We start from the raw sequence: 26,896 nt of genomic DNA, 5'->3' as shown, positions 1-26,896 counted from the left end.
GGCTCTGGGTTCAAGTTCCCATGGTTAAAATGCCCACTCTGGTGAGGGCTGTGACAGTAGGAAGTTGTGTGTGTGTAGGCCCTGGGGACAGAGACTACAATGCACGAAAAACTGCCACTTTATTTTTAATGTCTAATCAAAAGGAATCCTAGGCTTGGTGTGATGGTATCGAAGGCTTAGGAAGAGGTGGTTAGTTCAAAGCCAGCTGCTACTCATGTTACTGAGGGATTCCCCGGTTCCTCGTGTGTTAGGTAAAGAGGAAAACAGGAAGGGAATAGGATCAGTGTGAGCTCACTACTGTAAGTGTCTACGCAACTCTGAGTGCAGTGCCTGAAGCCTGCGGGAAGCCCTGGGTTCTGTCCCCAGCACTGCACAGGAGAGATGGTGCACGGTCCATGGCAGAAAGGACAGAAGTTCAAGGTCATCCTTAGCTACGTCAAAACAGACTGGGCTATGCGAGAACCTATCTCAGAAGAGAAAGAGAGAGAGAGAGAGAGAGAGAGAGAGAGAGAGAGAGAGAGAGGCTGGAAATTGGGGGTGCAGTATGTGTGGAGTGAGGGGAGCTTGACTTGACTCTTGGGTGGCTTGACAATGTCTTCAGAACCTGGTTTCATTCCTGCCCCTTGCTGGGCCACCCTCATCCACTGTTCCAGTCCCCAACCCCCCTCCCCCCGCAGGCTCCGCGTGGCTCCAATTGCACCTGTGGTCTCCCAGACCTCAAGACCGGACAGTGATATTGTCTCTTCCAGCTCGCAGCAGCCAGCTTTCCCTAAGGACTAGCCACCCTGAGCTTGAGCCGGCTTGAGAGTAGGGGTACCCTGATTGGTTCAGACTGTCATGAATTTAGTTGCCCCGGAGAAGATATGTTGATCCAGCTTGTGACCAGCACTTCCAGGTCTGCAGACATCAGCTTGGAGGCTATGCCCTGGGTGGCGTACTCCATGTTGTTACAAAGTAGAAGCTGCCTCTATTTTGAGCAAATGCTGAGGCGGAAGTGGCAGAATCTCACTGTGCACACAGACACTGCCACATGTTCAGCAAGACCCACTAGGCACAGAATGGTAAGCGTCTCACCCGTGCCTGTGACTTTATCGCGGTAAATCAGAAAGGAGAGGTCGCACCAGCTTATCGCCCTCAGTGGGGCTGAGGACATAGCTCAGACAGTAGAGTGCTTGCCTAGCTTGTATGAAGCCCTGGGTTCAGCCCTCACAACAAATAAAATAGGGTGTGGCGGGGCACACCTGTAATCCTAGTACTCTAGAGATAGAGGCAGGAGGATTAGAAATTCAAGGTCACCAGGAGGTGGTATCACATGCCTTTAATCTGAGCACCTATGGCAGAGGTAGGCGGGTCTCTGAGTTCGAGGCCAGCCTGGTCTGCAGAGTGAGTTCCAGGACAGCCAGGGCTACACAGAAACAATGGAGGAGCAGGCGAGGAATTCGAGGTTATCCTTGACCACTTATTGAGTTAACGCTAACTTGGGCAAGAGACTCAAAGGAAAACAAACAAACAAAACAAAAACAAAACAGAAAAATCAGACCCGTGCGCTAATGGAAGACATCAGGCTTGGAAAGACTAAACAGCTGCACCCTTTCCTGGGTCCCGTAGAAGGAGGTCTTTGCTTGCCTCTGCCTCAGTTTGCCCTGGTCCAGCTCTGTGATTCATTTGACCTCCAACTTATGACTATCTTAGCTGGCCACCGAGGTGCCCCTGCCTCCGTACCAGCTCTCAGCGCTCCCTCCAGCAGGATCCTCGAGCTTCCTAGCCTCTTTCACTCCTTTTCCAGCCGTTCTGTCCTCTGTCTGAAATGCAGAGTGTGACATCAGTGCTTAAGATCAGAATAAAAGGACCCGTGGTGGCCAATGGCCACGCTACTGGGGGAAGACAGGATTACTTGGTATATTCCAGGCCCACGGACCCAATGGAGGCTGATGTGGCTTTGTGGGCTGTGGCTTATGAATAACAACAGTGTGGAAAGACACACGTGTTTGTGTTTGTGACACTGTGACTCACAACCGAGAAGGGCTGTCAGTGTCCCAGAGGAGAGGTGGCTGATAGAATCAGGTGGTGGGGGGCAGCTGCTGCCAGAGTGACAAGCCCAGACCGAGGACTGAGATGCTAGCTCTGTTTCCCTTGTGGCTGCATGGTCACCGCACAGGTAAAGACACAGGAGTCAGGACCAGGACAGACAGATGGAGCCTCAGGCAGCCATGTCCGAGGACTTCTAGCAAGAGATTTCTTCTTCTGAACAAATTTTCTATCACTAAAACTGGGCAAGAAGCAGAAAAGAGGGAGAGACCCCCCCCCCCGGGTGCGTTTGCCCTCCACTCATCTCTCCTACAGGTGAATCAAGGACAGGGCAGAAGGCCTCCAGTCCAGGCCTGCCAAGGAACGCCCTATGGGTCAGAGGTGGGCAGCTCTGAAGACCTGTCAAAAACCCGGGAGCCCACTCCTTCCCCACTGCCTCAGACTTAGGTGTTGTCCCCCCCCCCCCCCCCCCCGCACTACAGAAACTTCAGGAATGAGTCAGCATTGATAAGCGCCAGGGCTGGAATTCGAACCCAGTGCTCCCCTGCCCAGGGCCCTGTCCCACCCTTCCTCCTACTCACTTAACTAGGACAGTCTCTGATTCAGCCCTCCAGGGTACTAGCCAGGCCCAGGGACCGTGCTGTGAGTGTGGGGACCAGGGAAAATGGTTTTCGTCACCGGATGGTGGTAATGGTATTCAAGACAAGCCCCAGTGGCTACAGGCCTGTAACCCAGGTTACTAGGAAGACTGGGAGAAGAAGATCCCACATTCAAGGTCAGTTTGGGATGGAGAGTGAGTTCAAAGTCAGGCTGAGACAATTAGTGAGACCCTGTCTCAAAATTCAAAGTTCAGAAGTTGGAAAGAGTTGAGCAGCTTGTAAGTCCCAAGTCCTGGCCTCTGGCCTCCATCTTTGGAAGCCAAAATCTTGACCATGCCCCCAGTCTATTTAAATTGCTTTCCCTGAAGTTCCTGCGCATTTGTGGCTTCCCCGGTTCCCTCTGGGGGGGGGGGGGGGGGACCGGAGAGTGCAGGAATCCCATTAAACCTGGATTATTTTTTAACTTGGTTTGTGATTTGGCTTGATTGGGATTTTTTGCGTTGGGCCCTTGCTGTACAGTCGTGAGGACCAGAGTCAGGGTCCCAGAAACCGCATACCACGCAAATGACCTGTGCATGTCTAGAATCCCAGCTCTGAGAGGAATGGGAACAGGAGGGTCACTGGAGTTTTCCAGACTAACAGAGAAAACTGGAGCCCCCAGGTTCAGGGGGAGACCCTGCCTCAAAGGAATAGAAGATTGATGGAGGACACCTGATGCCCTTTTCCGGCCTCTTCTTCCACTTCCAGACATACATGTTCATGTATGCATGTGTGCACACCACACACACACACACACACACACAGGAAGTTTCCTCTAGGCTAATGTTGTCTAACATGAACAAGTCCCTGGGCTTCATCCTCAAAGGGGACCTTTCAGTGGAACCCCACTTTATCTCACACTCCACCCCTTCCCAGCCCCTTGACCTATGCAGCCCTCTGGCCTTGTGGACTCAGGGTTCTACCTCCAAGGAGCAGATCAAGGTGAGGTGACTGGCGATGGCTGTGACCTGTCCCTGCCTGTTTTTCCAGCTGAATCCTGCCCCAAATACCTGTGTTCCTTCCATGCATCTTCCCCTCCTTGTGACGTGCTTACATGTGGCTGGCCTCCTGCTATCCCACACTGCCACGGTGTCCTCTCGAGGAAGACTGGAGTGTAGGGGCATTTTCACTTGGAATTTCTGCAATCCTCCCTCATGTCTAGGAGTTAGCAAACACCCCTGTCTCCCAGACAGGCTGGACAGGCCAGGGCCAGGGCCTACCTTGCTCTCCCTAGACTCCTAGGGTTATTCATTTGTTAGTTTATTTGTTACAGGGTCTCAGGGAGCCTTCTCTGGCTTTGACGTAGCTGTGTAGAAGAAGATAAGCTTGAACTCCAAATCCTCCTGCCTTCACTTTCTGAGTTCTGGGATTACTAGTGTGTTCTGTCACACCTGTTTATGCCTAGGGTGATGGGGACCAATCTCAGGGCTTCCTGTGTGCTGGGCAAGGACTCTACCAACTGACCTGGATCCCCACCACTTCCTCTGAGATTTTTTTTAAAAAAATGAAAATAAAGAGGGTATTTTGAGAAAGCTAACAGCTGGCTAGGGGAAGCAGGCTAGGCTTCCTCTTGATTCTTTTCCAGTTTCAGCTTCCTCTGTGAGGGCTAAAGTTATGTTTTAAGTTTAAATTACTGTGTTTAAGAGAGCTATAAAACAACAACAACAAAAAAATGCTTCTAAGGTACCCAAGGACAGATAACTTCCTGGTATGTTGAGGGCTGTTGTTCAGGTAAGAAAGCAAGCCCACTGCTTTTGCCTCTGTAAACAGGCTTGATTGCCCCAACTGCATTGGATGTGCAAGATCACACATAGGTGGGAGGTACATAGGCAAGGAGTACATCAGGATGTAAGCTTGTTTCTAATTGGACGAAGACAGGAAGTACATAGTCTTGTTAGTTTTGCCTTTATAAGCCTCTGAGTAATACCTGGCCTGTGCCCATCGTCCTGGCCAGTATTTAATAAAGCATGCTTCAAACTTGGCTCAAAAATTGAGGTTGTGATCTTATTCTTGAGCACCGGGATTAAGACTACCTAAGGGCCTTGCAGGGAAGTGCTTCCAGTTTAACAAGCTCAGACACAATCCTTATCCTTGACCTCCCAGAGCTCAGCTGTGCCTCGAAGAAAATAATAAGCTACTTCCCAGTCCTGGGATGTTCCCCTCTCAACTCTCACTCTGCCTACAAGGCTGGAGATGCTAAGAAAGCAGACTTGAGTCTCCCTTCATGCTTCATGAGGGAGTGTGGTGGCCTATTTCTGGCTAACTCTTATATCTTAAATGAACTCATTTTTATTAACCTGCTTATCACCAAGGGCTGTGGCTTACTGGCAAGGTTCTGATGTGTCTGTCTCCTGCAGACAGCTACATGGCTTCTCACTGACTCTGCCTATTCTCTCTCAATATATATATTTCTTCCAGCCTCACTATATCCTGTTAAGCTTTTGGCCAAAAGCAGCTTATTTATTAACCAATGGCAATAAAACATATTCACAGCATACATCACCTCCCACATTATCTCCTCTTTTCTATCAAAATAAAAAGGAAGGTTTTAACTTTAACACAGAAAGATTACATATAATGAAACAGGTTTCAAGCAAGAATTACACAACATTTATATCTAGTTTATCTTTTATCATAACTAATGGAAACTATAATTATAACTCTATTCTTTAACTCCATCAAAGACCCCAGAAGGATATAATATTACCTAAGTTTACAGGTAGTGCATTATAAACAGCTTCCAAAGTTCTAGAATTGATAGAGACATTTTGCTGCCTGGACAGTCACCTAAAGTTCTTCTGTAACATTGGGGTATTCAATCTTCAGCCTACAGGCCCATAGTATCCAGCAGACTTTCCCACAAAGCAAGAAATCCAAAGATCTGTTTTGCCTTGGAATGGCAAGGCCAATCATTTGCTTTCTTCTGTGTCCTGCAGAATGTCTGGCAGACTCTTTCATGAAACAGGAACCTCAAAAGACTGTCTCACCTTCTTTAGGCAGTTTCAGCAGTCATTTTTCTGTGGGTCCTGCAAGTCCAGTCAAACAGTTCAAGCAATAGCAGTTTCTTGGCCAAATGGCTAACAAACTCCATAAGGAGACTCTTCAATGCCCATTATCCTCTTGAAGTAATTGGTGCTACCAGGAGCAGATGTGTCTCATTGTCATGAAAAGTCTAAGTTCTTAAAACATTTTAAATGCCATTTAAATATCAGAAGAATATCTATCCATCTGAAATACATTGTTGGGGGTCAGCCTTGACAAAAATACCTTTTTCCAGAGTGGAGGCATGGTAAATTAGAAAAATAATAAAGAATACAAAGACACAAATGAAAATAATAAAACATAGAAACATATAGGATAGTACTGAAAATTCACCTGTATTTAATTTCCAGCTGGTTAATATACCCCTGACCCCAAAAGATAGGAGTAAAACAGAAGACTGCATTAACACTAGGCCAAACACTCTGTAGGCAAACTACTCCCTGGGTAGAATCCCAAGTAATTTCCATTAAGGGAACTGGAACTTAGTTGGATCCTTAGACTTTTGTTTTAGGTAGGAACCAACTAACTACTACCGTATTTCAGGAGAACAAGATTTGGCAACTAGCCACACCTGTTGACAATAGTCTTGGGAGAGCAGAACTGATTTACAACTAGGTGGGACCTTTGTTAGAAGCACAATAACCTGAATGAACTAGAAACAAGTCCTAAACTCTCTGACCTTTGGCCTCTTTGGGCCTCCACAATACATCTCTGTATATCTAGAAAACCTAACATGACTACAAGCTTGACTACTATAGATGACTCTCTATTAACCTATATTTCTTAATTATACATTACATTTTTAAATGAGCTGTACAAACACAATACCTTAATCAAGAGTAGGTATATATATAAATATAAATTGATCTTAAATTTGTATTAATAAACCAAGATGTATACCAATGTAAAGTATTGCTCTCTATATCATATCTCCCTTTAAATGCAAAGACACATTTGTAAACAATATTTGGGAACTTGGGCATAGTACTCTCCAAACTGCTTTTTGCTTTTTGTTGGGAGAAGTAATTTTTGGGATTGTTTGTGGTGACCTTTCAGGGGGTTTGGGTCCATAAAACCACATTAGTCTGGAAGGAATCCACAGGTTCTCATCTTCTGTGGGAACAAAAACAGAACCTCTTTTCCAAAGCAACAAATCCTTAGACTCAAATTTTGAAGTCAAGATACCTTTAAAACATATAGGTTGGTTTAGCTTAGCAGCCCATACAAAGAAATGTCACTCTGTACTTATCTTTGTACTTATTCACACTCAAAAAATTCAAAGGAAACATAATAATAAACATAATCCAGACTCTCAGTGTATATTCCACCTTCGTGTAGCTTATTTTTTTTTATCCCTTTAATCTATGATTGTACGCTGTGTCTTTAAAGGCTTTGTTTTAAGTTTTAAAACCATTTACTTCTTTTTATAACTGTCTATATTCTTTTTCTTCTCTTTCTCAAGAGAAGAAAATACATATATATAAATAAATATATACATTTATCCAACACTGTGATCCATTTAGAGGTCTTTTCCATTGGATTTGTGTTTATTGCATGCATAACTGTAACTATATTTTGACCAGGACCATTTCTTAAAATGCAAAGCAGCATGGCTAGGACTAAGGATGCTTTGCCTTTGGGCTCAGCCCAGTTCAACATGGTGGAGGTCCTCACTGCTACTGAGACTGCCTGGTGGGAGCCACGCTCACCACCTCAACTCTGGTAACCAGTTGGCCCATGCTGCCATCAAGTAACTTGCAGCATGCTGCCAACAAACCCCATTGAAGTGCTCAGCCTCCTGAAAGAGCCAGAGTTTTTGCTGCCAGCATGAACCAGGAAGTGCCATTTCAAAAACCTCATGGGTTTTTGTTTTGTTTTGTTTTCGTTTGTTGTTTTGCTACCATTGAATCAGGAAGATATCTCTTAAAGGAGCCACAGTGCTCCTACTCACCCCCAGCAAACAGAACCCATCTAAAAAATAATGCTCTCTCAGGTTTTATGGATGTAGTCACCCACATTGGCACCAATTTGTTGGGGGAGGTCACTTGTTCGTTCCCGGCTGTGCAGAACCAAAACTAATCACACAGAAATTTGTATTAATTGCAATACTGTTTGGCCAATAGCTTAAGCATATTTCTGGGTAACTCATATCTTAAAGTAACCCATTTCTATTCATCTGTGTATTGCCACATGGCTGTGGTTCCAGTGGGCTCCAGTGGAGGTTATCTGTCTTTTGTAGGCAACTACATGGCTTCTCTCTGACTCTGTCTCTCTATATATTTTCCAGCCTGGCTATATTCTGTAAGTCATTGGCAGAAAGCAGCTTTTTTATTCACTAACCAATAAAAGCAATACATATACAGAAGGATTTCCCACACCGTCCTTTGCTGTTGCTATGATCAAACCCACCGACAAAAACAACTTCCGGATGGAGGAAGGATTTGTTTTAGGACAGTTTCAGGGTACAGTCTGTCGAGGTGGGGATGTCAAGCCAGCAGGGGCTTGAAGCAGCCAGGAAATCAGAGGAATGAATGTGTGCTTGCTAAGCCCAGCTGGCTTCCTCAGTTTTATACAGCTCAGGATCCCCAGTCTAGGGAATGGTTGTACCCGCAATCAAGATGGGTTTTTCCACAACAATCTACGTAATCAAGATCATTGCAGGCATACTCAGAGGTCCATCTCCCGGGTAATTCTAGATTCTGTCAGGTTGACAACCAATATCACAGTAATGAAGAGAAACAGAACACATTACCCAAACAATATGCTGCTTCGATGTAAGGACTGTGTACCGGCAACTGAGAATTGAGAGATTTAGAAAGAGAGCTCTTGGCCTCCCCTTATCAGACTAGCAAGGTACCAGTTTCCCTTTGGGGAAGGGGAGCCTTTCCTGTTGTGTTGAAATCAGGCATGAACATCGAGAAGATTTTTCACAAATAGACCTTACCTGAGAAGCCCTTATCTTTCATTACCTGCACTTCCTGGTAATTTTGTCCTCAATTCATCATCCCTTGGAGACCAAACTTCTCTTTCTTAAAATGATATAGATGTTAAACTTCATTTTACACTTCCTTGAATGGACACGCACACACAAACTTATTGTATATATTGCATATATTTATATTATATACACATACATATTATATGTGTGTGTATAATATTATATAACATGTATTATATATGTGGTATGTATGTGTGTATGTATGTGTGTATAGATAGATATTGTGTATGTATGTATGTGTAGATAGATAGATAGATAGATAGATAGATAGATAGATAGATAGATAGATATTCCCTGCCAATCTGTCCTTTCCTAGTCCAATTTGCTGGTCCCACAGTGACTGAATATCAGAGAGTAAGGAACATTTTCTCTCCAACAGTGGCCTGTAATTTCCTATCAACATTTACGTGACTAAGGAAAAAAAAGACCAAAACCTTGTACTAATAGAAAAATGACTAGATAGCCCCAAACACATTACACACTCCTGGGGAGATGTGCTGCATGGAAGGCTGGCAGAGAACACCCGTGTCATGGCCATCTATGGGGGCTCTGGGTCCTGTGAGCAGGCCTGTCAGTGCTGGGGTCTCCTGATTTCCAGGCTGTAGAAGCATGGATAACAAGCTGTTAGCACATTCTGAGCCTCAGTTATTACCCAGGAAGAATTACAGTCCCGTCCCCACTAGTCTTGAAGTGTGAAATGAGGCCAGTGTGGAACCCAGCAGCTGCAATCATCATTGCTGTCATCAGTGTTGGAGGCCACGGGTGTGTTTTATTGGCATGTTTTATGGCTGTGTCCTTCCGTCCTTCCCTGGGGCTCATTGCCACCCAGAGCAGCTTATTTGTGATCCAGCAAGTCACAGAGGAGTGATCTTTCTGCTGCCACTGTGACTTAGAGAACCAAGGGTAGCTCACATATGCCACCAACATGTGCTCTCCTGGCATAGCAGCTGCACTGTCCTGGTCTTGAGTTGCCCTGCAAGTCGACTACAGGGAACCAGCTTAGATTGCTAGGACTGTCCCAAACTCCAGGGTCAGAGAGCCTGTTTTTTTTTTTTTTAATATTTATTTATTTATTATGTATACAATATTCTGTCTGTGTGTATGCCTGAAGGCCAGAAGAGGGCACCAGATCTCATTACAGATGGTTGTGAGCCACCATGTGGTTGCTGGGAATTGAACTCAGGACCTTTGGAAGAGCAGGCAATGCTCTTAACCTCTGAGCCATGTCTCCAGCCCCAGAGAGCCTGTTTTGAGTGCTACCTTCATCACAAATCCAAATGCAACCTTCCCCAAGACACTTCTTTCATCTCTCAGGTTCCCTCTCAGTCAAGTGGGCTTCTGGGAGATTCGGTTCGGGTCTGAATACTTGGAAAAGGACAACCCAGTGGTCCACACTGGACTGAATCTTTAGAGTTCTCCATGTTCCACAAGGTGGCAGGCCTGTCTAGACAGAACCATGGTCTGGAAAATAATGACAGGTTCACAGTTCACAGCCCCACAGGTTTATTAGAACCCGGAGTAAACTCGGCACCCAGCAGCTGGTTCGCTTTGACTCATGGGAAACCAGTCGCGCAACATTCTAAATTTCCCAGATCAGCAGTTCAGGGCTGATGACTCAACAAATTTTTGGCACCGAGAAAAACAGTCTTCAGAGTCTCAGAGCTGGGTGCTCAGACTCGACAAGTGGCTTGGCAGATTCCCAGAAACTCTCAGAGAGGAATACATGACTTTGAAATGCAACCTTTCTTTCCTCTGAGTCATTTCATGTTCTCCTAAGCTCCTTGCTGGGCTAGGAAAAGATCAGTAGGTCAGTAGCAGGATGTGGGTGCGGGTGGCGGGGGGATTGACCCGATGACCCAGAACCATTTAGGAAGAGTAAGAAAGGGCTAGTGAGATGACTTAGTCTCTAAGCCGCTTGCTCCATGTGTGTGAGTGAGGGGTCCTTGGCAAGCCTCTACCTGCCCTGTCTCTTGGTTTAAGCTGAGACTTCATCCCTTAACCTCTTGTTCTCTCATGAAGCTAGTACTTGTCTGTTGCAAGTTATTCCCTGCCCCAGTGTGAACCTCCTGAGGGACAGATTGGCAGGTATCTGAGTCCAGTCAAGCCTGGCACAGGAGATGCTTAGTAAGCCTGTGTTACAGGAGTAACCACGGGTGCTCAAGAGAGAAGGGTGGGGAAGGGAGGAGACCATGGGAAAGCAGAAGAGGAAGGAGGACCCCTGCTGGGGAAGATGGAGATGGCACACTTTTCTGGAGGAAGCATTGGAGCAGAGCCTTGGTGCCGAGGACTTTGCCTGGTAAGATGGAGTAGGTGCATCCATCCAACCTGATACACCACACAGGCAAAGGGCAGAGTGTGGGAACAAGTAGCCTTTGGGACCAGCTGCAGGCCCGTTTGCCTGATGTTCAACTAGGGTTTCCCCGTAGGTGCTGCCTCTCTCACAACTGTGGCTTCTTCCTCCTGGAAGCTCATAGTGCTCCCCTAAGGAGAACGTCACCTTTTGAGCAACACCTGTGGTCACATCCATGAGGGTGGGGTCTGGAAAAGAGGAAGGGAAGAATAGAGGGTCCCCCCATCTTCTGGCTCACAGCTGCCTCAAATCTCTCTTCTTAGAGTGCTCAGGCTCGGGTTGGGGCTCCACTCCCATGACATGCAGAATATAATGCATGCTTTGTACCCCACTTTATCACAGAGACACCCCTGGCAAGCTAATGAAGAAGGTGTGTATTAGCTCACAGGACAGCCATAGAACAGAGGCATAGAGAACAGAAATCAAGGCCTGAGGCCACCTTGGGGTGATGTAAGCCCCATTCTGCTTTGTTTTGTTTTGTTTTTTTAGGTTGATTTTTTTTAGAGTATATGTATACATATATGTATGTCTCTGTGTATATTCTCATGAGTGCAGTTGCCTGAGGAGTCCAGAGCAGGGCAGCCATTGCATCTCCTGGAGCTGGAACTATTGTGGGAACTGTGAGCTGCCTTATTGTGGGAACTAAGCCTGGATCCTCTGCAAGAGTAGTGGGTGTGCTTCTCTGCAAAGCCATCTCTCTAGCCCGTTATTTTGAGACAGAGACTCAAGAAGCCCAGGCTGTCGCTGACCTCTGTGTAGCCAAGGATGACCTTGAACCCCTGAGCCCCCTTCCTTCGTGTCCCAAGTGCTGGGATTACAGGTATGCACCACCATGCGCAGCAACTGTCCCCTTTTGTTAACTGATTTACCAAAGACCAACTACATGAACACATCCTACCCAAACAAACAGGTACTGCAGAGCAACCGTGGCTCACTTACGAGAAATACCAGTGACTGTCAGCAAGACAGACCTGGATATTCATTCATAGCCCGCCCATCACAGGGAACTCACCCCTTAAGTACTGTGGCAGGGGTGGGGTCAAGGCGTCTGTGCTCCTGCTGACACGCCCAGCCCCATCTCCTATGTGTCCCTGCCCTTTGCGGGTGCAATCGCATGTGACTGTATGACTTGGTAGATCTAAGCAACCAGCAAGGTCTCTCAAAAAAAGTTTTTTGGCAGACTCCAGGCCACAAGGCCCCTCTAGAGGCCCCTGAGACAGCAGACCCTGTGTTTGTGGGGTTTGCTGTTATCTAAGGCATCCTTGGGTCTTAGTGTAAGTATGTTTAAGTTGGATGTGGTGGCACACACCTGTAATCCCTGCTTGGTCTATGTAGTGAATTCTAGACTGATCAGGGTTATAGATCAAGACCCTGTCCCTACAACTGCCCAGACAGAAAGGACTAAAAAAGAAGTGAAGTAAAGACAAGACAAACAGGCAGGAGGGAGGGAGGGAAGGAGGGAGAGAAGGAGGGAGGAACAATAAAGAAGAAGGAATAAAGGAAGGAGAAAAGGAAATTTCTTCCCAGCCACCAGGTCCACCCAGCACGATGTGGCCTGTGGGACAGAGCAGAGAGGTGTCCTGTGGATTAAGAATTGATCCAGTTCAGGTCCCTCTGGCCAGGTCATGACCAGGACAGAGAGCCCCAGCTGCTGGGTCATTGCAAAGCGAGGGAGCAGTGTGTCATCCTGACAGCCGAAGCCAGTGCTTGTGACAGTTCCATGATGAGACAAGTCACACAGACAAACTTCTGTGAAACAGGAGCGGGGTGGGGGGAATGAGCTGGTCTGCTCTGCTTCAGAACAGCGGCTCCATGTGGAGGCCCCAGGGTCTTCCTACCCGAGCCTCTCTGTAGGTACCTGTGCCCTGCCCAGGCAGCAAGAAAACACTCGTGTCCCTTCTGCAGGTCTTGAGTGGGAAGTCAAACCTCGAATTCATGGTTTCTTCCTATAGGCTCTCCTACCCTGTAGGTTTTTATTCGCTAAAATCTGACTTCGTGCTAGGCTCAGACATTCCAGGTGCAAAGGAGACTGCCTGCGACTCCCCTTCTGCTTTCCAGACAAACTGTACAAAAACACCACCTTCCCCTGTAGACCCAGTGCTCTGCAGGGAAAGGAACTCTGGGAAGCACAGCTCGGGCTTGGCTTACCACATTCACCCTGAGGGAAACAAAATGAGGCTTCCTCCAGACTTGTTGCGAGCCCTGGTCCTGGCTCCCAGTTTCTGAAGTGGGTGGATACCATCTGCTCCAGTCCCAGCATCAGGCAGCTGGCTGCTTCCTTCCTACCTGCCTTCCTTGGAACCCGTGTGGCCTTAGGCAAAGCATTCTACGTCCCGGAGCTTCTGGTGGCACATTCACTGCGGGAGGAGAGCATCTGCCTCACGTGTGGGTGCTCGGGAGTAGGCAGTCTCCTGCTTGGTGGAGTTCTATGCATTAGCTTGTTCAGCTTTGTCCTCCCTGTCACTTACCGCTAGGAGACATCCCCTTGACCTCATTTGCAGTCTGAGGGCAGCTATGTGGAGTGCTGTTTTGTTTGTGATCTAACAAGGAAAGCTTGCCTGAAGATCGGAGTGCAGAGGTAAGACATTAGTTAGCTATAGAAGTCAGGCAGTGGTGGCACACACCTTTAATCCCAGCGCTGGGGAGACAGAGGCAGACCCTGTGTTCAGAACCACCCTGGATGAAATTGAGCCAGTCTAAAAGAGAAGCAGAGCTGGAGGGTGGTGGCTCAACACCTTTAGTTCTAGCACTAGGGAGGTGGAGACAGGAGTGATAAGGCTGGGCAGAGAGAGGAATTTAAGGCGGAAAGAGATAGGAGCTCAGATGCAGCCTGATGATTTGTAGAGACAGGATCGCCTCTTCAGTCTGGGGATTCAGTAGAGATAAAAGTCTCTCTAGTAGCTGGCTGCTCTGCTTCTCTGGTCCTTCAGCTTTCATCCTCTAATATCTGACTCCGGGTTTTTATTATTAAGAACAATTAGAATTTGTGCTACAGCTATGAGCGTGTGAACAGACACACACACACACACACATACATGCGCTCACCCCTCCCCCCATCACATGCACACACTGACATTCATGGGTTCAAATTTTTGGCCCGTGTTGGTGTCCAATTTGAGTCCAAAGCACCATTTCAGATGCTGGCACAGGTCCCTATCTCTTAAAGGGCAGCCATGAAATTTCAGGGCGATGACTTCTCTGTTGGCGTTTCTGCTAAGAAGTGAGCAGGTCAAACACGAGGAGGTTTCGTCACAGGTTTGGAGGTTCACTCAGCTCTCCGCTTCCTCAGAGCTGTTCCAGCAGTGAGGGTGGGCCCAAGGTGGCAATGACCACGTGCTATTCCACAGAGGCAGGAGACTGACCACACGGGAAAGAGAGAAAAAGAGCAGCTGGCTCTTGGTTTGAGTCCAGGGGCTTCTCTTGGGAACCCCGTACTGTGGGGGTCACCACTGAACTGTGCTGTCTTCTGTTTCTCCCTCACTGAACCAGATCTGAGGACAGTGCATGATGGTGGGCAGAGAGGGCTAAACATCAGATCCTCGGGTTTGATTCTGGGACCAGTCTCCCAACCTCTCCTGGCCTGAGTGGTAGGTAGAGGTTCCTCGTGGTCCCATCCAGATGTGCTGCTGTTTCTCTAACCTCACAGCGTCCCTGGCCTGGCTGAGAATCTTTGGATACTGGGGCTCAGAGCTGGGAGGCCCAGAGACAAGGACCTGGTCATCTGCCAGCACCATGACACCCAGCCTGCCACCGGACTGTGACAGAAGCAGAGTCCAGGTCACTTCATGCCTTCGAAACAGACAGAGGGACACTTCTGAGTCCCCCACAAACCCACTCAAGGCTGAGCTTGGGAAACAGTTCTGATTTTGAAAAAGGAAATGAATGTGTGTGGGTATATGTGTTTGTGCCCATACCCGTGTGAGTGTGCATGTGCTTGTGTGTGCGCCTGTGAGTGCGCACTTGTGTGTGCACCTGTGTGTGTGCACCTGTGAGTGTGCACATGCAGAAACTTCAGTTGTCATTTCTGGTGCTGACTATTGAGCCCCAGGAATCTGCCTGCCTCACCTCCCCACTGCTGAGGTTAGAAGTACACACCCCCACAGCCAGCTTTTTTATTTTATTTTTTAATTTTAATGAGTCCACAGCCAGCTTTTATTATTATTATTATTTATAATGAGTCCTGGTGATCCAATCCAGATCTTCATGCTTGCTCGAAGCTGGCTCTTTACCAGCTGAGCCATCTCTCCATCCCTTCCCTCACCCCAATTTTGATATTTCCACATGTGAAATCAGCTCATGAGGCCCACTCTGGTGTTGTTTAAATATAGTCGCTAGCGTATGCCGAAAACGTGTGAATTTGGGGTGATCTCATGTAATTAACTTTACTTAGAAAATGTTTAAACACTGGAGTTCTCTAAATAGAGACCTCAAATGTCCTGCACATATTTTGGAGATGTGAGTGAAGGAGCCTGGGTCCTTCCTCGGGAAGAGCCCTCCTTTATTGTTGTACAACGCATCTCTCCTTCCTGTGATACTGGTGTGAGAAAGCTCTGTCTTTCACAAAGTGATAGGTAATAGGGATTTTCAATACCCTTAACTTGGTGAGAAATAAACAGGCCTCTAACCTGTTCTTCCAGCCTCCTTGACTCTCATTTAAACCGTGTCTCCCCACCCAGTGACATCTCAGGATTCCAGCATCCCTGTGTCTGCACCAGGTGAGCGCTAGGAGTCCCATTTCAGTTAGCTAATTGGAACTGCTAACTGGCACTCTGAGACACAGTCTCATGTAGTCTAGGCTACTCTCAAACTTGCTAAGGAACAGAGGCTGATCTTGAACCCTGCCTCCCCTGCCTCCTCCACCTACCAGGTGCTGGGATTAGGGGTGTGCACCCATATGCTCCCGGAAGGAGTCTCGTTTTCTATTTCGAGGAAGGTCAGAGAGATTCAGACTACCCAGAGGTTCAAACCCACTCAGCTACAGAAGCCAGGACTGGGAGCTGGACGCTGCCCTCTCTAGCCAGGGCGAGTCCTAGGTAGTACAGGACTGTGCTTCATCTTCCTCTAGAAGAAGCATGAGCTCCAGGTCTGGTTTGAAGAATGCCAAGGTTTAAGAAAATGAACTCATACAAAACTTGAAAGGCAGCCGGGCAGAGGTGGCGCATGCCTTTAATCCCAGCACTTGGGAGGCAGAGGCAGGCGGATCTCTGTGAGTTCGAGACCAGCCTGGTCTACAAGAGCTAGTTCCAGGACAGAATCCAAAGCTACAGAGAAACCCTGTTTTGAAAAAAACAAAACAAAAATCTTGAAAGGCTAAGAAGGCTCCCACCTGTTCCCGCCTCCATCCCTGAGGGCATGCAGGTGCTGCAGGGAGTTACAAAGGTTTAGGCAATCCTACCCCTGTCCTATCAGAGGGAATGCTGGGGGAGTTTACTAGCCTTGCAAATGGGTTTATTTAATATCTACAAAGCAGATTTATAGAGTTAATCTGGCTTCTACTCCAGTAAAAGGTCTCTGGAGGGTGGTAATGTCAGTTCAGTTCCATAAATTGAAAGAAAAGTCAACACAGCGCTGGCCTGGAGCTAGGGGAGCTCCCAGGCCCAGAGCCAACTTCACAAGTGCCAGCTCAGCCATCCTGGGAGTTTGCCAAGCCGGGATCAGAGTCACTCTCTAGGACCTTGGAGGATGGGGTGTTGTCCTGGGGTGCTGCCCAGCCCAGTGGCACACAGTTCCACAGAGGAAGACAGATCCAAGACCTTGGGGCGTGCATCAGGAATACAGCAGAGGGGGCCTCCACTGTGGGAGGAACCCCCAGAGCAGAGCCCACACAGGGCATTAGCAGAGGAAGTTGGGGTAATACTGATAATAAGGATTGTAGCTCCAGAAGTTTCTCCGCAAGCAGTAGACCAGCATCCGATCACAGGCACAAAGCCTCGTCGAACAGAAGGACCCGTATTCTACAAAACAGACACCAAGTGCCGAGTGAGCACAGGAAAATTGTGCCCCACCAACACTGACTTGTTCAAAGTCATATCAGGGAGTGTCTTCTAGTCTGCGTAGACCGCCCCCCCATCTGTGTCCTGCTCTGAGGGATCTCAGAGTAGGTGAAGGAGAAATCTGCACCAGGGTGATACAGAATCTGATGGGAAAGCTGCTGAGTTAGGGAGATGTGTAATCTGATGGAGGAGGCTCAGCTCCTGAACTAGAGGGCCAAGATCTCGAGGTTTCCATTCAGGGAGTACCCAGTCTGGTGGAACAGACACATGCCCTTTGGGTGGAGACAGTTTCTGTGGGAGACGTTAAACAGAGATGCACCTGGGGCCTGGCTGTGAACTCAGGGCCCTGGGCATGAGCCCCTCCTGCTGAACACTGGCAAAACCTTTGCGCTTCAGTTACACATGGGAAATAAGGGAGGTGAAACCTGCTCTGTCCAGGAAGAGGAAATCTGCAAGCCCGCAGTACCTAGCGAATAGTGGGTCTAAACCGGGCCCACCCTTCCCCAGAAACCTAGAAAGACTGCAACAGCCCGTGCCTCTCATCCTCACTCTGCCTCCCAAGATACGAGCTGGCCCATCCGTTGGGCAGCGTGACTCCCAGTCTGAATGGGAAGCCCGCTTACCGCAGATGACCTGGCCCCGCGTGACTCTGTAGTCATAGGCCTGAGTCCGGATGCCACAGCCTTTCTCCTCCAGTTCCCCATAGCAGCGGTCATGCACCCAACAGCACCTGTCAAAGTGAGAGATGGGGACGCTGAGTGGAGAGGCACCCTCCTGACCTCTGTGCCTGGGAGAGATTCCAAGGTGAAAGGAAGTTCAAGTCAAATCTAAACAAAATTAGAGCCAGAGGTGCTGGGGGGGTGGGGGGGACACATGATGACGTGGTGCTTGGCTGTTTAAGTTCTCTCTGAAGGACTTTCTAACCTCCCGCCCCTACGAGAGGGTCTCTCCTTGTCCTGCATGCACCCCAAGCTTTATGCAGCTTGCCTGAGAACACAGATGCCTGGGACAAAGTTGGACTTTCTTAGAGACGACGACAGTTCAGGCAAGAAGCTCTACATAGAAGGCTTGCCTAGTAACAGCACCTCCACCAATGAGCCAACGCTAACACTTGTCTCTGGGCTCTACAACCAATGAGCTTGGTATCTACGCAGCTTATGTAAAAGCTCTGGTTCTCCTGCTAATTAAAACTTCCCCTTATCTCACCCTCCTTGAATAGGCCCATGGTGTCTAGGGCATGCGTATTCTCCTTACAGTGCACCCTGTTCTCAAATCAATAGCCATTCTTTGGCGATTCTCTCTGGATGTTATTTAGGCTGACATCCCGAGCAGGTGCGAAACTACAACCGTATCCCTCTGGCAGAAGCTGTGGCGGTGTGAGCTGGCAGGGATGGTGTCTGGTAAGTTAGCCTCCGTCACCCACTAGAACTGCCACTGATCAGAAGCTCATGGGCCTGTTTCTGCCTCCTGATGGCTAGGTGGAGTGTAGGTATGACGGTTTGAATGAAAATGGCCCCCATAGGCTCATAGGGACTGGCACTATCAGGAGGTGTGTTCTTGTTGGCCTAGGTAAGGCCTTGTTGGAGAAAGTTTCAAATGCTCAAGTCAGGCCCAATGTCACTCCCTGACTGGCCCTTGCTAATCCAGATGTAGCTCTCTCAGCCACCTCTCCAGTGCCACGTCTGCCTGCCTGCTGCCATGCTCCCCATCACGACAATAATGGACTAAACCTCTGAACTGCAAATCCAAATTAAATACTTTCCTTTGTTAGAGTTGCCGTGGTCACAGTGTCTCTTCACAGCAACAGAACTCTAAGACAGAAGTAGGTACCAGGGACTGTGGTACTGCTGTCATAGGCTGGGCCATGCTTTTGTCCGGAGGAATATGCAACACTTTGGGACTTTGTACTAGAAAAGTGACTGGACACTTGAAGCAGGGCTTAATGGGCCATACTAGTGGCTAACGGAAGACAGTGGTGCTGAGGGTGATTTGAATGGGGGAGGGGTTTATTGCAGCGTAAGAGGGTTCAGAGGAGAACATGAATATGTGGCCTAGAGACTGCTCTTGTGATACAGAATATGACTGCTTTCTGCCCTTGTTCAAGAAATATCTGCCTGAAGCTAAATTGAATAGCTACGAATTACCAGCTTTGGCAGTAATTTGGCAGAAAAGAGGACCTTTTTTTTTTTTTTGGTTTTTCGAGACAGGGTTTCTCTGTGGCTTTGGAGCCTGTCCTGGAACTAGCTCTGTAGACCAGGCTGGTCTCGAACTCACAGAGATCCGCCTGCCTCTGCCTCCCGAGTGCTGGGATTAAAGGCGTGCACCACTATTGCCCGGCAAAAGAGGACTTTTCAAAACGACTTAATATTGATTGTGTTGCTTGGTTATTACTGGCCAGTCTTATGCAGATCTATAGTGAAAAGGAGCGAGCCAAGTAAGGAAAAATTGGGGGAAAAAAGTACAGTTTGAGGTGTAAGGGGAAACCAGAAAGTATAATGGAGCTAAATTCTGTATTCAAGGAGATAAAAAGACTAAAGAAAAACTTGATGCTAGATGGAATAAAGGGAGTGGTGACCTCAGAGAAAGACCCCACCCAGCTAAGCTTCCAACTTGTTTGACAGAAAGGAAAGTTTAAGGCCAGGTGAGGTGGCACACACCTTTAATCTGAGCACTGGGGAGGTAGGAGTAGGTAGGTTTTAGAGTTCAAGGCCAGCCTGGTTTCAGAACAGCCAAGCGCAGGCAGTGAAGGAGACCATCAACACCAGAAAACTGGTGTTTGAACAAGGGGCCCACGTTCCAGCCGCAGCAAGCAGAAGAACCTGGTAGCTTCAGCCATGTGGTTCTAGCTTTAGAGTTAAGGATACAAGAAAGGGGCTGTGCAGTCTCCCTCCCAACTAAGGAAGGCCACTGAGGCCAGGTTTATGTCAGCGGTGCCCCTGCAAGGAGGCCTGGAGGTGCCATTGCATGAAGCTGTGAAGGTGAAGCCTGGATTGCCTTGGAGACCCCAAGACGTTGGAGATGCCAGAGCCGTGGGACACCTGCTGAGGAGAGCTGCTACAGGGAGTGGAAACGGCCCAAGAGAAAGAAGTGAACAACAAAGCTGAAAGGAGTCGGAGATCTGAAGAACATTTGACATCAGATGTGGAGATGTAGAGTTTGGTGTTTCCTGCTGGTTTTTGGTCTTGCGTTGGTCCAATATTTCCTCACTATGCTCCCTTCCCTATGTTTTAGAATGGTAATGTATATCCCGTGCCATTCTATGTTAGAAATATGTGATATGGTTTTTTTTTATTTTGATTTGATAAGGGATTACAGTTAAGAGATTAAATCTCAGAAGAAACTTTGAACTTTAGGTTTTTAAGCAATGTTGAGACTGTGATAGACTATGAGGACTTACTGCGTTGGACTGAATGCATTTCTGCATTATGGTATGGCTACAAGTCTATCAGGGCCAAGGAATGGGATGTGGTGACTTGAAGGAAAAAGATCCCTACAGGCTCATAGGGGCTGGCACTATTAGGACGCTGGTGTGTTCTTGTTGGAGGAAGTGTGTCACAGGGGTTGGGCTTAGAGGTTTCAAATGCTCAAGCCAGGCCCGGTGTCTCTCTCTGCCTGCTGCCTGCTGATGTAGAACTCTCAGCTACCTCTCCAGCACCACGGCTGCCTGCATGCTTCCATGTTCCTGTCAAGATGATAATGGACTAAGCCTCCAAACTGTAACCCAGCCCCAGTGAAATGTTTTCCTTTTTTAGAGTTGCTATGGTCATGGCAATAAAACCCTAACTGTGACAGTAAGGCAATGGTTAGGCTATATTTCCCAGTCTCCTTTGCAGGTGGGTATGATGACTACATGGCCAGGTTCTAACCAAAAGTGATGTACATGGCTTCTACACCTACCACAAAAACCTCCTGTGTGTTTTCCGCTTCTCTTTCTCCATCTTTAGATGGAAGAAATGACCCAGCAGAGGAAAGCTGAACCTCAAGAGGGGATGTGCTTTAAGCTTGTTAAACAATACAGGTTACATAATACACATGAACAAAAACTTAACTTCTAGTGTGTTATATGTGGTGTCTTCATTTGAGTATTTTTAATTTTATTATTTTATATGTGATAGCACTTTGCCTACATGTATGTTTGTACACCACACATGTGCCTGAGGCCCAAGGAGGCCAGAAGAAGGTGTCATATGCCCTGGAACTGGAGTTACATGTATTTTATTTTTTTGTTTGGCAGAAAACTTGAGGCTGTCCAGGGTTTCTTCTATTACTAATACCTGATTTATATGCTGTATTCATTATTAATAAATGAGTTGATGGATATAGTCTAAACTAAGTAACTAAGTCTGTAATTGATAATATATTATCAGTTTCGATAATTGTAAAAAAAAAATCCATAGTTTAGCCAGGCATGGTGGCGCATGCCTTTAATCCCAGAACTTGGGAGGCAGAGACAGGTGGATCTCTATGAGTTTGAGGGCAACCTGGTCTACAGAGCAAGTTCCAGGACAGCCAGGGATACACAGAGAAACCTGTCTCAAAAAAACAAAAATAAATCAATAGTTTCCTTAGTGTAGTAGTTGCTTTCCCTAACACTGTCAAACCCGACAAGAAGTCACCTGAGGGAGGCAGGGTTTTCTTTGGTTTGCGGTTTGAGACAGCCCATCATGGCATGGAAGATGGGACAGCTGGAGCATGGGGCAGCTGCTCACATCACATCTATAGTTGGGAAGCAGAGTGGAGACAGAACATTGACTAAGACACTTTAAGGCCCACCAAAGTGACCCTATTCTAAAGCTAGGCCCTACCCCCAAAGTATTCACATGCATGAGTTTATGAAGGGCATTTCCCATTCAAACTACAATATTTGTGTACGTGTGTGTAACGGTGTATGTGTGTGCATGTGCATGCATGCGTGCGTGCATGTGTGTATGTGTGTGTGTGTGTGAATGGCAAAGGGGGCTATATCCTGTGTCTCCATCTACCTCTCTCTCCTTATTTTTTGAGGCAGGGTCTCTCACTGGATTCATTGAGCCAACTGGACTGGCAGGCCTACGAGCCCCAGGAATCTGCCTGTCTCCACCTCCTCTTGCAGTGGCATCCAGCTTGTTTATGTGGATTCTGGGGAACCAAACTCAGTTCCTCATGCTTGTACAGCAAGGACTTGACTGACCGAGTCATCTCTCTAGTCCCATGTCTATAAATGTCTATATAAAATTACATATTAAGCTGAACAGGAGTTTATAATGCTGTGTTCAACTACAATCCCTTACAACATAGGACATTCTAGCCTTCTCCTTACTTATTATCCATAGAGCCCCACTTCAGCTTGGCCCCAACTCCTTGGTGTCCATTTGACGTCATCCATCACGGAATCCACTGGCATCAGAACTGTTAACTCTGTACACTGGGTTTTCCAAAGAACATCTCCTGTCTCACACAGTCTTCTAGAATGGTGACACTCCCCTATCAAAAGGTAGAATCCGGATCTTTCCTCTCTTTTCAAGATGACACATAGTAACTAGACATATTGATGGGCACAACGTGGTACTATACATTCCACTGAAATTGTTCATCTTGACTGTCAGCTTGACCGGATTAACAGCTGTCTAGGAGATTATAGAATCTTGGATGTGTCTATGAGGGATTCTCTAGCGGTTAGATCATGGGGGCTAATGAGTGGCTTCATCCACTGGTGGATTCAGAATATGATGGCATTATTAGGATGTGGCCAAAGATGGAAGGAGGACCAAGTTGAATGAAGTGGGCCACTGGAAATATGTCTCTGGTGGTGATAACCTTGCCCAGTCATCTTTCTGTATTCTTCACTCTGCTTCCTGCTCACCATGAATGGGCTCCGGTGGCAGACATTCCCACCATCATATCCTACCTCAAAACAGGCCCAGAAACAGGGTCCCAAATAACCATGTGCTGAACACTTTGAAACTGTGCGCCAGAATAGTTGATTATGCTCTTAAGTTGTTCTGACAGTTATTTCATCACAGTGAGTGAGAGAGAAAAGTAACTAAAGTACTCATGACATCGCATAGCCATTGTAGCAATGCAAATCACTTACCCATCACTTCAAACACACATTTCTTTGTGGTGAGACCATCCGAGATCTCTCTTGGGCTGCTCATCTCCTGAGCTGCTCACTGCCCATTGACTGCAGTCATAGAACACTGATGTTTATTCCTCCTCTGTTGCATCTGTACACTCATTGGCTAGCCTAAGTCTCTCCTCTCTTGAGCTTTTGTGGCTGGACCAGTTAAGAGGGCTGCATAAGAAACACTGTGGAGTGTTGGAGGTCTAAAATAAAAATACTATCTTTTATTGTTGTTGTTGACACAGGGTCTTGCCATGCAGCTGGGGCTGACCTAGAACTTGCTATACAGCTCACATCAGCTTCAGACTCTTGCTCTTACTGCCTCTACCTCTCCAGGACTGGAATTGCAGGCTCACACTCCCACATCCTCCTTCATCTTGTAGTTTGGGAATGTTTGTTCATAACCCCCCAAGAGTCCGCCATGCTTTTAGAAAGTCAAGACAACCCTGCAAATGACTTGTAGAAAGGGCCTGAGGCTCTACCTACAGACAGCAACAACCCAAGTCATAGCCATGATCCACCTGTGGTGTGGATCAACCAGCCCCAGCCAGGCTTTGCAAAAGGAGACTGAACAGATAGGAGCCATTCTGCCATGGCCTCCCCAGACATCAGGTTCATGGGCAAAGTAAACAATCATGTTTGCATTAAGCCAACACGTAAGGATCATTTGTTATATTTCAATAAACCAAGTGAGAAATTAGGTCACTGAGATCTTGGGACGGACTCTTGGGAGTTACATGGCATATCTTTAAAAGCAGTTTAACTCCTCTGAGTCTTAGTTCTACTTATTTTAAAGATTTATTTTAGAAGCCAGGTGTAGGGGTGCACTCCTTTAATTCCAGCACTAGGGAGACAGATCTTTGTGAGTTCGAGGCCAGCCTGGTCTACAGAGTGAGTTCTAGGACAACCAGAGCTACATAGTGAGACCTTGTCTCGAAAAAGGTAAATAAAAAAAAATTAGTTTCAAGTGTGTGTGTGTGAGAGAGAGAGAGAGAGAGAGAGAGAGAGAGAGAGAGAGAGAGAGAGAGAGAGAGAGAGAGAGAGAGCACTGGTGGCCAAAGAGGCCTGAGGCATCAGGTCCCCTGCAGCTGGAGTTACAGGTGGTTGTGAGCTGACTGACATGGGTGCTGAGAACCGAACTCAGGTCCCCTGCAAGAGAAGTGTGCACTCTTAACCACTGAGCCATCTCTCTGATTTTGAGCCTCAGAGGTAGACTAGACACAGAATCAGAGAGGGTAATGAGGGCAGAGCCCAGAGCATTAAAGGTAGTCATGTCAACTCACCGATCAGTCCCATCCTTGGGGGTCCCTTTGCCGCCCCAGCCACAGTAGCAGCCATAGAAGCCATAGTTCATTATTGGATCCTTCCCAGTCACTTCCTCGATCATGGACTTCAGTTCTAGGAAGCCTCCGGGCACTGCAGGCACACCTGGAAAATAGCCCGAGCCCCCAGATGACATTGGGCACACTGTAGCAACCACTGGCCTCCCCTCCCACCTGCTCTTATTTTCTCAGTTAATGGGAGGAGGGCCAGGCAGATGACAGCAAGTGACCTGGAATAGAAGTTGTTAAAAGTTTGTTAGCTGGGCAGTGGTGGTATAGGTGGCCTACAGCCTGGTAGGCCAGACTGGTCTACAGAGCTAGTTCCAGGATAGCCAGGACTACACAAAGAAACTGTGTCTTGAAACCTGCCCCCCAGGAAAAGAGTTTGCGCTTGGGGGCCGGGGGATGTGACTCAGTTGACAAAGGGCTCACCTAGCATGCATGAAGACCTAGTTTTGACCACCAGCACTTTGCAAACCTGTAATCCTAGCACTCACGAGGTGGAAGCAGGAGCTTTAGAAGTTCACATCATCCTTGACTACATAGAGAGTTCAAGGCCAGCCTGGGTTATATGAGATACTTTCTTTAAAAAAAAATCAAAAATTGAATTTAGGAGCAGAGTTGGGAGCCAGCTCCCTTGCGTTACAAATTGGGACACTAAGGCTCCTATAAGTCTAGAAGGAAGCATCTTGCCTAGGGTTTTCAGTGTAAGGAGCCCGGAGCTCCTTCCCTGCCTTGGGTCTCAAGTTCCTCCTAGGATCTCCAGATAGCTGGCAAGACACCAAAGAGCAGAGTTGCCCATCAGGGACTTGTATGAGGGGTGTGGGGGCTACAATGAAGCCTGAAGTCAGATGATTGTGCCAGGCCCTCAGACCTTAGCATGACTGACTCCATGAGGGAAAAACCATTTGGGCCATAAAACTCAGCACATAGACAGCACTGCCTGCCAAAATGAAAGCAACAGCCTAATCCAGCAAAGTCCATCAAAGTTCTGGGAAAGTTTCTACGTGCACTAACCTTGCTTTTTAGCCTCTGTTGGTTCTGCTTCTGGCTAACTCTTCTTGTTAACTGAAGTCTGTCATGATATGGTTTTTGTACTTAAAAGCACACCCAGGGAAAAGTTCAAGGCTATACTGTGATCACCCAGTGTGGCTGCCAGCCCACTAGGAGACTTTCTACTGACTTAAACCCAGGTCCAAGCAGTCTTCTCTGAGGGCTGTCCTACAACTTTTCAGAACCTTCCAGATGGGGTTGTATGCAGAAATACTGAACAGAGAATGACTCCAGAATCATCAGCTGGAGTCTGTCTATTTATCTGTCTGTCTGTCTGTCTGTCTGTCTATCTATCGATCTATCTTTCATTGAACCTAATGCACCTCCGTGCTGCAAGCACCCTGCTGCTGAGCCGGCCCCCAGCCCAGGGCTGGGGTATTTCCAAAGGATTTTGTACTCTACTTTATTCTTGCTGTTTGTCCTTATTCTAATTTTACACTTTGGGGGGGCGGGGATATCTGCCTCCCATATTCACAAGCTCTGCATCTTCATGTTCATATCCTTCACACCCTGACCTACAGTATCCAAATCCTGCCACAGCAGCATGTCCACCAGCGCAAACGCAGGGGCTCAGGGAGATCAAGGCCTTTGCTGATATCTTTGTTCGCCCCGTCAGGGCTGAGCTGAGACTCAGATGTAGGTCTCTGAGCTTCAAAGGCTGCTGGTCACCTTTCTTTCCTCTACCCATAACTCCCAAGGTTGGGGGAGGAGGTCAAGGAGCCGACACTTACTGCAGACCAGGAACCAAGCCAGTGTGAGGAGGCCCTTCATCTCTTGGGTTCTGAAAAACAAAACAGATCCCATGGTGTCTTTTAAATCATCGCTGCTGAGGCCTGTTCAGTCCCCACCCAGCTCCAAATTAAGTCTGGGTGTTCCCTCCCTCATTGGGTAATCCACAGACTGCTCTAGCCAGAAAAGACAGGCAAAGCCTACAGGCCTCAATCCACTGAATTTCCTGGAGACAGAAGGCCATTATTGACTCTACCAGAAGTGGGGGTGACAAGTGCCCCCTTGGCAGACATGTAAATGGATATGGCTGGCACAAGATTAAGGGCAGGAACTGGCAGACCCTAGACCCAGCTAAGAACCAGCGTAGCGGGCTGCTGCTGAGGTGGCTCGGTGGGTAAAGGTGCCTACTACAAGCCTGGTGACTTGAGTTTGACCCCTGGGACCTCCGTGGTAGGAGAGAATTGATTCCCACAAGTTGTTCTTTGATCTCCAGGAGCACACCTTTATACATACACACCGTGCACCAAATAGAACGTAAATAAAGAGCAGAGGGAGCTGGGGCGCTGAGGGAGCAAGGAGTTGGGGCACTGAGGGAGGAGAGAGCTGGGGCGCTGAGGGAGGAGGGAGCTGGGGCACTGAG

The 26,896-nt window shown here is 47.6% G+C and overlaps 1 protein-coding gene across 1 annotated transcript in view; it reads right to left on the bottom strand.

Annotated features, from left to right (window-relative positions):
* Positions 1 to 15,347: 15,347 nt before the first annotated feature.
* The window catches only part of Pla2g5 (phospholipase A2 group V), a 42,883-nt gene continuing 31,334 nt past the window's right edge, over positions 15,348 to 26,896 (bottom strand). The window contains exons 2-5 of the mRNA XM_057784671.1: positions 26,259 to 26,308; positions 24,436 to 24,580; positions 17,673 to 17,779; positions 15,348 to 17,010 (exon numbers count right to left, since the gene is read on the bottom strand). Of these exons, the coding sequence (XP_057640654.1) occupies positions 16,889 to 17,010; positions 17,673 to 17,779; positions 24,436 to 24,580; positions 26,259 to 26,298 (414 nt within the window). The 5' untranslated portion in view covers positions 26,299 to 26,308 and the 3' untranslated portion in view covers positions 15,348 to 16,888. The remainder of the gene's footprint in view (positions 17,011 to 17,672; positions 17,780 to 24,435; positions 24,581 to 26,258; positions 26,309 to 26,896) is intronic.

The sequence above is a fragment of the Chionomys nivalis genome, chromosome 11, assembly GCF_950005125.1.
Source record: "Chionomys nivalis chromosome 11, mChiNiv1.1, whole genome shotgun sequence".
Lineage (NCBI taxonomy): Eukaryota > Metazoa > Chordata > Mammalia > Rodentia > Cricetidae > Chionomys > Chionomys nivalis.
Note: the sequence above shows the minus strand (reverse complement) of the source record. Positions and strands in the feature narration are given on the sequence as shown.